This window comes from Schistocerca gregaria, chromosome 1 (genome assembly GCF_023897955.1).
Source record: "Schistocerca gregaria isolate iqSchGreg1 chromosome 1, iqSchGreg1.2, whole genome shotgun sequence".
Lineage (NCBI taxonomy): Eukaryota > Metazoa > Arthropoda > Insecta > Orthoptera > Acrididae > Schistocerca > Schistocerca gregaria.
In genome coordinates, this window is record NC_064920.1 from 1,204,607,265 (window position 1) to 1,204,622,225 (window position 14,961).

At 52.1% G+C, this 14,961-nt stretch overlaps 1 protein-coding gene across 1 annotated transcript; it reads right to left on the reverse strand.

Annotated features, from left to right (window-relative positions):
• Positions 1 to 227: 227 nt before the first annotated feature.
• On the reverse strand, positions 228 to 14,600 carry LOC126298877 (uncharacterized). Its single transcript, XM_049990441.1, has 4 exons — positions 13,465 to 14,600; positions 12,557 to 12,999; positions 2,219 to 2,487; positions 228 to 578 (listed from the first exon to the last, which is right to left on the reverse strand). The coding sequence occupies exons 1-4, from the start codon at positions 14,598 to 14,600 to the stop codon at positions 228 to 230; spliced, it is 2,199 nt and encodes a 732-aa protein (XP_049846398.1).
• Positions 14,601 to 14,961: the final 361 nt, after the last annotated feature.

Below are 14,961 nucleotides of genomic sequence, written 5' to 3' on the forward strand. Positions count from 1 at the left end.
TTGTGCGTCGTGTCAACTGTTTGTAGTGTGGATTATCGTCGAGTGTGAACGGCGCCGTGTTTGTATTTATGTGTCTACTGTTTCATTACCCGCCGTTATGTAACATATGTGTATTCTATCTGTTTTTTCTCATTGTTTATTCTATGGCTGAAGAGCAGCGTAGACTGCTGCTGACATCCTGCCTGTTGTACAGGTTTGAAAATAACAATAAAGAAAAAAATATCTGTTTAAAGTAATGCTGGGACAAATAAGTTAATAAGCCAAGGCAAGTAATCAGCCATTAGAGATTGTAAACAGCCAGCGCTCATGCTCTCGGAGGTGGCACAGACGTTCCAGTGCCCGCCGTGCTGCAGACTGCACGGCTGGAGGGGCCCTTTGTCCGGTGGGAGGGCCGCGGCCAGCTCCCGCACTTTGCGAGCGCCGTACGTCTGCCGGCGGAAGCCGGCGCGCCCGCATTGTGCTGCTGGAGGAGCGCTTCCGGGCACTGTGCGAGCCTGGAGTGCCGGCAGTCCAACGGTCTGCCTGGCCTGCTGTGGCGACTGCCGTCTGCCGCCAGCACACCGGGCCAGGTCCCGTCTCTGTAGGCGGGCGCACGGATCTCCGGTGGCGCTCCACTCGGAGGTACTCGATTCGAAGCCTGGAAGTGTGTGGGCGGTTGGACGAGAAGACGTGGTGTCAGAAATTTCTGCTCAGCAGATGTCACGATAAAGTCCTCGATTAAGTTCCAGACCTCTCAGCTACTTCTAAAGTGCGCGTCATTTATGACGGAGGCCGAGCTTAGGTTCGTTCTGCGCATCTGACGTCACAAAACACAGTCAGCCAATGAACAGAGAGTTACGTTGCCAGAGCTCGACTGCAGTGCAGAGCACGGACGAGTCTCTTCAGTTTTAGAAACGTTCAGTCATAAATAAAGTAACTGAGCAAAAGGAATGTCTTGATAGCAGACTTTCTTTTATAGGAAGTTTGGAAAAAGCATTCATTACACCAATTGCTTCATATTCTATTAATTAATTAAACCAAACAAGCAATAAGCCTCCTAATTCAGGCGATAGCAAGGAAAGGTGTTTCTATCATTATCACAAAACTCTTTTTCGCAATAAAGAACAGTGGTAATTGGTTATTTCCTATTGTACGTAGACGAAACGTGAGTAATTCATAGTCATACCAACAGTTTTTGTCGGTATTTTGCGTGATATTTTAAAGTCCTTCGCGAGATACATTGAATGACGAGCTGCGATAGCGTAATGGTTTAAGGGTAGCCGGCACAGTAGCTCAGCGTGTTTGGTGAGAGGGTTTGGCTACCCTCTGTAACAAAAAAACTGAGTAACTGAGTGAACAGATTAACGAACAACTGAAGGAGTGTCATCGGACGTCCACCACGAACAAATTCGAAAAACAAAATGAGATCTAAAAAAAAAGGTATGGCTGCTAAGCGACAGGTTCTGAGTTCAAACCTTGGTGAGCGCTTAATATTTTCTTTATTTAAAAACAATATCGAAGTGTCTTACTTCATGAATTTTATTCATTTCAATGTAATTTGTTGAAATTTCTAGTGGCAACTAAAATCGACCATACAGAAAGTATATGCTATGCAGTTTTACCTCTGAAAACTCTTCATAATTTTGTGCAGTGGTTTACTACATCTAATGATGCACAATAACTGCGTTGAACATCGAAACAAAATTAAGTCATTTACGAGGGGAAGGTATCAGTCAAGAAGATGTGAAAAAATCAAATTTTTGGGCCAAATAGTTTTTGTGAAATCGAATGATAAATTGTGTCAAAGCAGTCGCCATGTGGCTGCACAGGCGAGCAGTGCAGTGATGACAAAATCGCGCACAGCGCGGAATGCAGAGAGCACGTATCTGTAGCAGCGAAAGGGTTAATGCGGCCATGGGGGCTTTACTTCCTAAACAGCGCGCTCCCCCCTAAACGTAAGTTTAGGAACTATGCTATGGCGCTGCTTCTCTTGGCGCGTACAACTGGCAACGCAGCAATCTCCTGTGTCTGGGCAGGCATGGGCGAACCGCCAAGATAAAAGAATTAAACTATAGTGCTGGAGAATGAGCAGGTGACATGACTAATCGAAAATGGGAGGGGGAGGGCTTGAGCCTTCGACAACACCCACCCACTTCGAGCCATGACGTAGAACTGTGGTGGGTGATGTCACTTGTTAACAAGCTAACGCTCCCATTAAGTCAGGTATTAAACATCAAACCCCACCAGCGGGTCTGTCCTCCACAGACACCCGCCGCCACCACACCGATACGAAGGCACCGTGGGTCGATCCCAGGCTGCGCCGCACCGGACGACGTCGCGTCCCCGTATCTAATCTAGCTAAACCAGTAATAGTCTTCTGAATTCCGGCTGTTAATCTGGCGACAGGTTCCTGTAGTCTTTGCCATCCCACAGCAGCCACAACGCCCACGTAGGAGAGTAGAACGCTACCCTGATAACCAGAAGTAGCGGTCTTAGCGGGCCAGACGCCTGAAACACGAACGTTAATGAACGACACTACTGAGTAGCTCATATCCAGCAGGTATTGACAGTGTACTCTTATGAAATGATAAAGCAAGGCCCTAAGCTGTAGACAGGCGTTGATATACAGGGCGAGTCAAAAGTTCTTGAACACCTTCATAAGTTGGAAGATTAAAGAGAAAATTGAAATGTGATGATGGGAACATAGGTTTGACGTGGGGCCGCAAATTCTGGAGTGATTGTCATTCATGGCCGCCATCTTGAAATCCCCCATTTTGGATTCAAGTCATTTTTTTTAATTGGGAAGCTGGGTGTCTAACACATCAAATAACACTCGCTTGAGGTCTGGAATTGAGTGGTGTCATTTGTTTTTGTTTATCTCGTACAGTTTAGAAGTTATTAATGTTCAAATTTACGTTGATACCGACTCATGCCTCCCCAAGACTTAAGGCCCCCGCATGTTTATCTATGGGGACATCTTAAGCAGACAGTGTATGCTGAGAGCATCCGTGATTTGAGACACCTGGAGGGACGCATACAACACGCCTGTGACCAAATGGCAGGAGACACTCTCCTCCGTGTGCAGTCAGAGTGGTTGCGGCGACTACGGTTGTGCATTGCACGGGATGGACAACTCGTAGAACATGAGTTGTAGCAGTCAGTATGAATGTAGTTTCCCAACTTTGAACATTAATAACCTCTAAACTGTACAAGATAAACAAACAAATTGTACCACTAAATTCCAGAGCTCAAGCGAGTATTATTTGATGTGCCATACAGCCCCCCATCACTTAAAAAAAAAGACTTGAATCGAAAATGGCGGATTTCAAGATGGCGGCCATGAATGAGATTCACTCCAAAAGTTGTGGCCCCACATCATATCTATATTCCCATGATCACATTTCAATTTTCCCTTTAATCTTCCAACTTATGAAGGCGTGCAAGGACCTTGGACTCGCCCTGTACATCAACGGGAAGCTCCTGCTTACATTGCAGGCACTCTATCCACCTGAGCCACCGAGGGCACAGAGGACAGTGCGACTGCAGCGATGTATCCCTAGAGCGCTCCCCGTGCGACCCACACTCCCAGCTTAACGTCCACACAGTAGATTAGTAGTGCCCTGCCCGTTACACTCATTACTCCCGGCAGACAAGCTTACCGAGTCCCGTAGCAATACGTGTGCATCCGCAGAGAAGAATGTCAATGGCCGGTTAGCCTTAGCTATATAAAGATGGTATCTGTCCGAAAGAACAAAAAAAAAAAAAAATGGCTCTGAGCACTATGGGACTTAACATCTATGGTCATCAGACCCCTAGAACTTGGAACTACTTAAACCTAACTAACCTAAGGAGAACACACAACACCCAGCCATCACGAGGCAGAGAAAATCCCTGACCCCGCCGGGAATCGAACCCGGGAACCCCGTCGCGGGAAGCGAGAACGCTACCGCACGACCACGAGATGCGGGCTCCGAAAGAACAGGTACCATCTTTATACAGTACTGTTATCGTTGAGGGAATTGTTTTTGCACTCGTCAAGAGGATGAACAGATGGGCTTTAATATTAAATTAATAAATCTACAGCTACATACATACTCCGCAAGCCACCATGTGGTACGTGGCGAAGGCAGAAGCTCTAATCTCCGTAATCTTATCTTCATTGTACTTACGTGAAATGTAGGTTGCTGGCGGTGGAATCGTTCTGCAGTCAGCCTCAAATTCCGAGTCTCTAAGTTTTCTCAACAGTGCTCCTCGAACAGAAAATCACCTCCACTGATTGTTCGAACTGCTTCATGAATCCGATTTGGTGCGGGCTCAACAATTGCTCGCACTAGTGTTCTATATCCAGCCTCCTTTACGGATGAACCACACTTTCCTAAAATTATTGCAGCAAACCAATGTAGACCATTCGCCTTTCTTACTACAGTCCTTATATACCCATGCCATTTCATATTGCTTTGCAACGTTACGCCTAGATATTTAATCGACGTGATGCCAAGCAGAACACTATCAATGCTGCACCCGAACACTACGACTTTGTTTTTGCTGCTCACCCGAACTAACTTAAAGTTTCTCTGCATCTGGAGTTAGCTGCTATTCATCCCACCAACTACAAATTTTGTTTAAGTCACCTTGTATCCTCTTACAGTCACTCAACAACAACACATCACCGCACACCACACCATCATCAGTAAACAGCCATACACTGCTTCTTACTCTGTCCACCAGAGCATTCACTTTTACAGATAATAACATCGATCCTAGAAGGCCTCCTTGGGGCACCTACGACGAGACCTACGACTCTGACGAACACTCGCAGTCAAGGACAGTTTACAGGGTTCTGTTACTCAGGCAGTCTTGTACTCATTCACGTATTCCGTATGCTTGTACCCTCATTAACAGCCGGCAGTATGACACCTTGTCAGATGCTTCGCGGAAATCTAGAAATATGGAATCCGCCTGTTCACCTTCATACATGGTTCATACGACATCCCGTGAGAAAAGGGCTGGCTGACTTTTGCACGAGCGATGTTTTCTGAAATCCTACTAATATGTGAACATAAGCTTTTCTTTCTCAGGGAAGTTTGTTATATGGAACTGATAATACAGAGGGGTCCAAAAAATGTATCGACTGTTTAAAAGTCCATAACTGGCAAACTAACTGACGGAGGTGTCTCACCTTTGGTAGTGTAACAGTCTGTAGTTCCGGCAATCGCCACATAAGCGTTGTATTGCGTTGTTTTGTTTTGTCAGATGACAGTCGCCAGATAGTCAGTGTTTTGTTCTTAGTTGGACCTAGTTACTCGAGTAAACATGGCTGGCGCAAGGCTTACATTCGATGAAAGGAAGTCAGTTTTGAAGTGGTATGTTAAGTACGAAAACATTAATGAGGTTCAACGATAATAGCGAAATCAGTACGAAACAAAGCCACCGACACGTTTTACGGTTCGTCGCATTCGAGAGAAATTTCCCGTGAATTTGCCACGAGTAAATATGTGGTGTGCGTTGTCTTACCGGGGCTTGATTGGGCCATTCTTCTTTGACGGTACAATTACCAGTGAGGTGTACCTTCACAAGCTTCAGACATCCATTTTACCTGCCATCCGAGACTTTTATGGAGACGGAAGAGGTTACTTTCAACAAGTGGTGCCCCAGCCCACTACCAAAATCTTTTTAGGGCGTATCTAGACGAAAATCTACCAGGAAGATGGATAGGCCATAGAGGTGTTATGGAGTATCAACCACGTTCCCCAGACCTAACTCCTCTGGTGTTTTAACTGTGGGGAACACTAAAGGACGTCGTTTATCGACAAATGCCACGCACATTGGATGAACTTCAAGAATCCATCGTGTATTCATGTGTAAATATCCAGCTGGACACGTTGCAGTCAGTGATTCGTGCTGCAGTTCGGCGGCATCGCTTGTGTGTGGATGTCAATGGTGACCATTTCGAACACCTACAGTGATATCTTTAAGTTGGACTTTAAGCTACACTTTCACCAAAAATGATACAACTCCGTCAATTAGTTTGCAAGTTATGGACTTTTAAACAGTGGATACATTTTTTGGACCCCTCTATATGTTCAATAATTCTGCAGGAGACCGATGTCTCTTTCCGGCTTACCCCCCCCCCCCTTCCCCCCCTCCCGTCGGAAGTTCGAGTCCTTAGCGTAAGTTAGTTTAAATTAGGTTACGTAGTGTGTAAGCTTAGGGACCAATGGCCTCAGCAGTTTGGTCCCATAGGAACTATCCACAAATTTCCAATTTTTTCGTTATTTTTCGTTCTTACATTACGGAGTCACCGGCGTTTTCTTCCATTCGCTTGAGACTTTGCGCTAGGCGAGAGATTAGCAATAAATACAAGCTAAGTAAGGGGCAAATGCTGTATGGTATTGTATGTAAAACCAAACAGGGATTCCACCAACACCTGACGCCTTCTTTGCTTTCGACTCTTTCCGTTGTTTCTGTGCACCGGTGATGCATATCACTGTCGTCCATTCGGAAGTCTGTGCGACGGTCAACCGACGGTACGGCTGTACGACTCTCCTGCGTCAGCGACTTCTTAAATGCACAATTTCAATTTTCGTATTAGAACAAATAAGCGCTCCGTCACAAATATTAAGTCAAAACGGACCGTGTTGCGACGCTACTATGAGTGTCGTCTTCAGAATTAAACTAACTGTTCTAAAACATATTAGGTATGTATGTGATACGTTAATAAAATTAAAGTTTGTACTGTCACATTTTAATAAAATCCAAGCCAGAAAGGCGACGTCATAAATAGTTGTAAATACACTCCTGGAAATGGAAAAAAGAACACATTGACACCGGTGTGTCAGACCCACCATACTTGCTCCGGACACTGCGAGAGGGCTGTACAAGCAATGATCACACGCACGGCACAGCGGACACACCAGGAACCGCGGTGTTGGCCGTCGAATAGCGCTAGCTGCGCAGCATTTGTGCACCGCCGCCGTCAGTGTCAGCCAGTTTGCCGTGGCATACGGAGCTCCATCGCAGTCTTTAACACTGGTAGCATGCCGCGACAGCGTGGACGTGAAGCGTATGTGCAGTTGACGGACTTTGAGCGAGGGCCTATAGTGGGCATGCGGGAGGCTGGGTGGACGTACCGCGAATTGCTCAACACGTGGGGCGTGAGGTCTCCACAGTACATCGATGTTGTCGCCAGTGGTCGGCGGAAGGTGCACGTGCCCGTCGACCTGGGACCGGACTGCAGCGAGGCACGGATGCACGCCAAGACCGTAGGATCCTACGCAGTGCCGTAGGGGACCGCACCGCCACTTCCCAGCAAATTAGGGACACTGTCGCTCCTGGGGTATCGGCGAGGACCATTCGCAACCGTCTCCATGAAGCTGGGATACGGTCCCGCACACCGTTAGGCCGTCTTCCTCTCACGCCCCAACATCGTGCAGCCCGCCTCCACTGGTGTCGCGACAGGCGTGAATGGAGGGACGAATGGAGACGTGTCGTCTTCAGCGATGAGAGTCGCTTCAGCCTTGGTGCCAATGATGATCGTATGCTTGTTTGGCGCCGTGCAGGTGAGCGCCACAATCAGGACTGCATAGGACCGAGGCACACAGGGCCAACACCCGGCATCATGGTGTGGGGAGCAATCTCCTACACTGGCCGTACACCTCTGGTGATCGTCGAGGGGACACTGAATAGTGCACGGTACATCCAAACCGTCATCGAACCCATCGTTCTACCATTCCTAGACCGGCAAGGGAACTTGCTGTTCCAGCAGGACAATGCACGTCCGCATGTATCCAGTGCCACCCAACGTGCTCTAGAAGGTGTAAGTCAACAACCCTGGCCAGCAAGATCTCCGGATCTGTCCCCCATTGAGCATGTTTGGGACTGGATGAAGCGTCGTCTCACGCGGTCTGCATGTCCAGCACGAACGCTGGTCCAACTGAGGCGCCAGGTGGAAATGGCATGGCAAGCCGTTCCACAGGACTACATCCAGCATCTCTACGATCGTCTCCATGGGAGAATAGCAGCCTGCATTGCTGCGAAAGGTGGATATACACTGTACTAGTGCCGACATTGTGCATGCTCTGTTGCCTGTGTCTATGTGCCTGTGGTTCTGTCAGTGTGATCATGTGATGTATCTGACCCCAGGAATGTGTCAATAAAGTTTCCCCTTCCTGGGACAATGAATTCACGGTGTTCTTATTTCAATTTCCAGGAGTGTAAGATGGCTAGCCGCTAAGGGCTGCCTCGTACTTGAATGAATAAGGGTTTCGTTTTGCTACCTTCCGCTGCCACACCACACTGGTCAGCAGGTGACTGGCTAGAAGCCTGGACTTACTTAACGATTTTACGTAGGACCAGAATTTTGTAGGGCTCTCAGCAAGATCTACTACTATGGTATGATAGTGAAAGTTGACGTAAGCTTCATGCAACGATTTTTTCACAGACGAACGAATTTGTATTTACTTTTGCTTATCGTCATTTGCGCGTTCCTCTTTGAACCGATATTACAACAGCTTCCTCTTCCTCAACATTCTTTGAATTTATTTGTTAAACTACGGTGGATCTTTCCGTCCTTAGTCGGCACATACTTCTCCAGAGGACGATTTATAATCCATTTAAAATTTGTCCAACATACTGAAACTAAATTATGTCTCTTCATTGTCCAGGTGAGATCGTAACAACTGTCTGTCTGCTCTTTTTAGCATAAATATTGTCACGTCCTTCTTGATTGGTTTATTGACTTCACTATCCAAAAGATACAACTTCTTCTCAGCTCTCTTGCTTGCCGACACAGCTCTCACATGAATAAATGATACTTTGTTACGGTTATGATATAAATATTTAGGTACACTGACTGCCAAAATTCGATAGTTCAGCTTTATGCTGGCTGGATCCTACTAGGATTATCGTTTGTCATGGAAAATAAAAAAAAATTCATATCGTTATAAGAGGCTATCGGGTAACAAGACTGGAAGTTTAATCTCATTTGAGCCAGTGTTGTTACAGGACGAAGGGAACGGCGTACCAAGGACCATGGTTATTAACGAATGTGGCGTGGGTAACAATTTTTTTGTGTGGCCAGTCTCCGTAGCAAGCATATAAACATTTGTTTTGTAAATAAAGCTGCCTTTTCCTGCTCCTAGTTACTTTATTTATCCCATATGCGTTTCGCCTTCTCCTGTTCGAAGGCATCATCAGTGGGATTTATAACGATACAGTTTTGTTAGTTTTAGATTATTAACCACTTCAATTCGCTGTTTTTTTGGAAAACGTAATTACTTAGGATTTGCTGATTTGCGATTCCTCACATCTGGTCTGGAGGTCGCACTACCACTTTTATCACTGCCATATAATCACATATTTGTGTTCTCGCCTTCCACACACTGTTCACCATTATTCTCACTCTTTTTTGTGGTGTACTATTGTTGTTTTGTCACTCGATACAACTATTTCGACGTACACTGTTTTTCACAACGTGAATATTGCGACTCCATTACGTGTTTCATCTTCTTTGGCATGTTTACCTATTTGTTGCCAACCTAACGAAGTATATGTTCGAGAATAGCTTCTGTTTATGATGTTTATGCCGTGTGCGTGATTGAGAGAGAGGGGGGGAGGGTCGCTCGCTCGCTGTAAAACGCTGGCTTCATATGCCAGGTGTAGGGGCAGGTTAAGCAGCGGTGCTGCTGTTCCTGCAGTGACATCTTCAGGGTGCTTTTATTCCTAACAGAGTGAGCTGTCCTCACTAGGCGTCAGTCATTGCGACGCCATATTTGTTACCGACATCGTGCTGCGAGAGAAATTACTCTCGCAGTAGATCTGGCCATCGAGTAGTTGGCCTGTGGTGGACCTGGCGGCCCAGACCACGAATCAGGCGACTCGCAGAGTGTTCTGCATCGCTGTAGAACACCCTGGCGATTTGCCGGAAGCGATCCCGTAGGAAAGGGATGCCCGCTTCCTCATGGAGCAGCCTTGCTGGGTAGCGAGGCGGCTTGTGGAGCGCAAGTCGCAGCGCCCTATTTTGCACGCGTTGGAGCGTCGCAATGTGCGTCGCTGCCGCGTTACCCCACACCACGGCCGCATATTCCAGTACCGGTCGGACGAGGGACAGATACATGGTGAGGCCGTGGCGTGGAGGAAGCGTCGATGAGGGATTGAGGAATGGGTAAAGCGCACGAAGGCGCCCCACTGCCCGCCCTCTGACGTCGCGGATGTGTGGCAGCCACGTCAGGTGTCTGTTCAATGTCACCCCGAGATATTTGCCGGTCCGCAACCATGGAATGGGGCCCCCCATGATCGTGACCGGCGGTAGGTCCGGCGGCATCATCCTTCTGCTAAAGATGACAGCCTGGCTCTTCGCAGCGTTAAACTTAAGGCGCCATTTCGTGGACCAGGCACCTAGGACGTCACATCCGAGCTGGAGGCGGCGGCGCATCTCGGCCGCGTTCATGCTGCGGGTGAACAGCGCCGTGTCGTCAGCATAAAGCGCCAACTCCACGCGTGCCACCCGCGGGGCGTCGGCGGTGTACAGGGAGTACAGCAGGGGACCGAGGACCGACCCCTGCGGCACTCCCGCCCGAATCTGCCGGTCGGTGGATGTGCCCTCATCAGCTCGGACGTGGAAAGTGCGCCCCGAGAGATACGAGCGCAGCAGGACCACGTGCGACGTCGGTACCCCGTGCACAAAAAGTTTGTACACGAGGCCGTCGTGCCACACGCAGTCGAAGGCTTTGGAGACGTCGAGAAGTACCGCCCCTAGGTACTCCCGCGTCTCCAGCGCACGCATCGCCTGCTCCACGAGGCGCAACAGCTGCTGTGTGGTAGAGTGGCCCCGCGGGAAACCAAACTGCTCCTCGGGAAGGAGTTGCTGCTCTGTCACGATGCGCAGCAGCCGCTCCACGTACAACCTCTCAAACACTTTTGAGAGGGACGGGAGCAGACTGATCGGCCTGTAGTGCGCTGCCAGTCGCGGATCCTTGCCGCTCTTGGGGATGGCAACCACTTCCGCATGTTTCCGTGCGGAAGGGAAGGTCCCAGTGCGGAGGATACTGTTAAAGATGTCCGCCAGAGATTGGTGTACCTCCGGCGGTATCATCCTCAACAGGTGGTTGGTGACACCATCGGTGCCACCCGCCTTCCTCGGATTGAGGCGACGGAGCTGCAGGTCCACTTCCTCGGGTGTTATCTCCTCGATCACATCGTCAGCCTCCCTTGCAGCGAGGAAGACCGGCAGGCGATCCTCCACCAGACGAACATGATCGGGATCGAGCACACCATCAACAGGACGAAAATTTTCTGCGAACGTGTCCGCGAGGATGCTGGCTTTAGCATCCGGCTCGCAGACAACGTCCGCGCCCGCATGGAGAGGCGGGACTCGCTGGCGATGACGAAGGAAGCGCTTGGCGGTCCGCCAAGCACTACCATCCGTCGTAGTTAGGGTGGCCACCAAGCCCGCCCAGTCCCGATTCCGATGTTCATCGATGGCTGCCCGAATCTCGCGTCGCGCCCTGTTGAGGCGGCGCTTCGTTTCTGGCTGCCGTGTGAGCTGCCACTCCCGGAAGAGGCGATTCTTGTGTGTTATCGCCTCCAGGATAGGCGGCGGGAGTTGGCGCGACATGTCTCGCGGCCGGTCCGGCCGCCTGGGGGTGGCCGCCTCCGCCGCAGCTAGTGTGTGCCGCGTGAAGAAGGCTAACGCTTCTTCAGCCCCATGCACAGCGGGATCTGGCGCGCCCTCGAGTCGGGCAAGGTCCTCGTCACGGAAGCGCGTCTCGTCGATGCCACGGAAGTTGCGGCGGACGGACGGCAGAGATGCACCGATGACGTCCATGTCGAAGACCACCGGGAGGTGATCGGACGACATGGCACATCGAACGGTGGCCGAAGTGAAGTGCCCAACACCTTTGAGCACGGCGATGTCGAGCACATCTGACTGGCCTCGATGGGGGAAGACAGTGTGATCATAAGGCCCCAGTACTATCGCGCCATGCCGCTGTGTGGCGCGGAGGAGTCGGCGGCCGCTGGCATTGGTAACGCGGGAGTTCCACTGCGTGTGCTTGGCATTCAAGTCACCCGCAATGAAGACTTTCCCGCGCAGAGCCAGCAGGGCGTCGATGTCGGCCTCCTGAAGCAGTCCCCTCGGCGGCCTGTAGGCCGCAACGAAGGTGATCACCCCTGCCGTCGTGGTGACAGCCACCCCAGTGGCCTCCACTGCAGTGAGGGGCGGAAGCGGGACGTCATGGTGCTTGAGGGACGCCTTGATATAAATAGCCGTCCCCCCGCCATGCGTCAACCTGTCGGTGCGGTAGCACCGATAGTTGGCCACCTTGACATGTATCCCCGGCTTCAGAAAGGTCTCGCACACGAGGCAGATGTCAATTGCCTCGTCGCGCAAGAACTCCCTGAATTCCCCTTGTTGGGGGACCAAACTGTTTGCGTTGAAAGCGCAAACGGTGAGGCCATGGATGTGGCGATTATCCATGACGCGGCGGGGTTGCAACGCCGGCCTGAAGGGCCGACGTGACCGCGGTGACGAGCACCGGTAGCTGCTCTAGCAGCTGGCTCAACGACCGCAAGAGCGAACGGAGCTCGGCTGCATCGGTGGCCGAGGGGGCGGCGTTGGCCGCTGGGGCGGCCTCCGCCACTGGGGAGGCCGGTTGCGGCAACTCCGTAGTAGACGACTGCCGCGGAGCGTCGGCAGCCGGTTGCGGCGTAGCACGAGGTGCTGTCGTCTGTTGCGGCAGTGTGTCATCGGCAGTCCGGCGTGCAGCGGCATGGGTGGCCCGGCCCGCGCGCCGGCGACGCCTGCGCGGGGCGGCAACCCGCGCGCTCTGCGTGGGTGTTGGGTTGGCCTCCCCCCCGGGCGAAGCCGGGGACGGCGCGGCCGGTTGCCTCGTCTCGCCCGCCGCCAGTTCCGAACGTCGGGCGGTGGCGGTTGATGGTCCACCCTTGGTGGCGGCAGCAAAGCTGGTGGATGGGTGCACCTTACGAGAGGGAGCAGCCCCTCCGCTCCGGTGGTTTCGGCCCCTTTTAAAGGCCGAACAGCCTCTGTAGCTGGCAACGTGCGCGCCGCCGCAGTTGCAGCACGTCGGCTTCTCTTCCTTGGCAAGTCCGCAAGACTTGCTCTCGTGCTGTCCCGCGCATTTGACGCAGCGGGGCAACATAGAGCAGTAGCGGGAGACATGGTCGAGCCTCTGGCAGGAAAAGCACTGGGCCCTCTTGCCTTTGGCTCGGAGAGGTTCCACCGCGACCCTGACCCGGCCGACTCGCTGCACCTGGAAAATCTTCCGATTTTCCAGGTTGTCGACGAGGACAACCTGGTACAGTGGCATGTCGCGGTGCGTGCGTGGGGACTTCATCAGTCCGGTGGACCGGACGCCGAAGCCCATGTCTTCGAGTTCTTCTCTAAGATAGTCCGCCCCAAACTTGAGTGGAAGGTGGCGGAACACCACCTTCAGAAGTTTGAGCGGCTCAGAGGGGTGCGTGTAGCACGGGAGGCCATCTCTGGAGATGGTGTCCATCACCGCGCGGTACTCCTCGTTGGAGGACACCGTGACCTTGTAGAGGTCACGGCCAGCAGTCTTGACAGTGGCGGACGTGGCCGCCCTGTCTAGTTTTTGCTGGAACTCCTTGTACCCTCCCGCCCATTGGATGACGATGGGCGGGGGCTTCTTTTGGGCCGACACAGGAGGCGCGGCGCCATCTTCAGTCGCGTCCACACTGGCCCCCGCGAACGCGTTGGCGGTCGGCAGCGGCGTCGGTTGCTGCAGCGCAGCAGCCCTGGCAGTGCGCCGCCTGGGAGGGGCGACAAAACCATCCTCATCCGGCTGCCGGGAGGTGGCAGGTGGACGAGTGGGCCGCCGCGTCTTCGTCGGTCTCGGCGAGGCGGCGCTCGCGGAGGAGCCCGCGATAGTCGTCCCAGACTCCGTGGTGGAAGGGCGGGAAGCCCTCGAGGCCTTCTTCCGCGGCCTCGCTGTGTCGGACGTCTGAGAGGGAGTGTCGGAGTCGTCATGCGTCATAGCCCGGCGCTTTCTGGGCGCACGGGCAGCGTCAGAGTCAGTGTCACGGCGCTCTGACTCGGCAATGGCCTCAGCCAAATTTGCGTCAGGCAGGTCGATATCCTGCATCTCGGCGGCCGCAGCTAGCGTAGTCACGGGCTCTTCTCGTGTCTTGGGGACCAGGGGTGCAGCCGGGGGCACATCGACCTCTTCAGTGATCGAGGCCAGCGGCGCAACTCCCGCCGAGGCCGCCACCGCCGGGACCGCAGACTCGCGCGATTCAACCGGCGGGGCTCTCGGTGGCACACCCGACACTTGCTGCCTCGTGTACGGCAGAGTGGCACCCTTCCGAATGTGACAGAAGGCGAGTATAGTCGCCTCGTCGTCCTTTCGACCCGGGTAGGAACCCCCGTGAGCGAGTTTGTTCATAAGGATGAACACTCGATCACTAGAGAGCACATCAGAATCCGAAGAGTCATTCCTGTCGTGGTCAGTTGTCGTAAGCCGGTTCGTCATAAGTGGGGGGCCGGATGGGGCCGCCACCGGGATCAGCTCAGTCGCCCGAGCTGGCCCCGACGGGCGGCGATCCGCCACACCCTTCGCAGGTAAAGCAACCTCTCTCAACGACATCTCGAACAGCACTCGTGCGTGCGTCGTGCGTGCGTGGGGGGGGGGGGGGAGGGGATAGAGCCGACGAGTTTTTATTTTGGCGTCGGGGGGGGGGGGGGGGGGTGGTCTAGCTGCTAGCGAGTGGTTGAAAACTTGGGGGGACAGCTGATTTTCTTGCATGGTTAGGAGGTGTTTTTTATTGTTCATTTTAATTATCTTCATGGCATTTTCTCTAGTGGTTGGTTTGTGGTCATTTTCTCTTAGGTGTTCTGCAAATGTGGAGTGGTTTGTCCCATATTTCCAAGCTCTGATGTGTTCTTTGTATCTGACATCAAATGTTCTCCCTGTTTGCCCTATGTTAATGGCGTGGGTAACTTGTGTC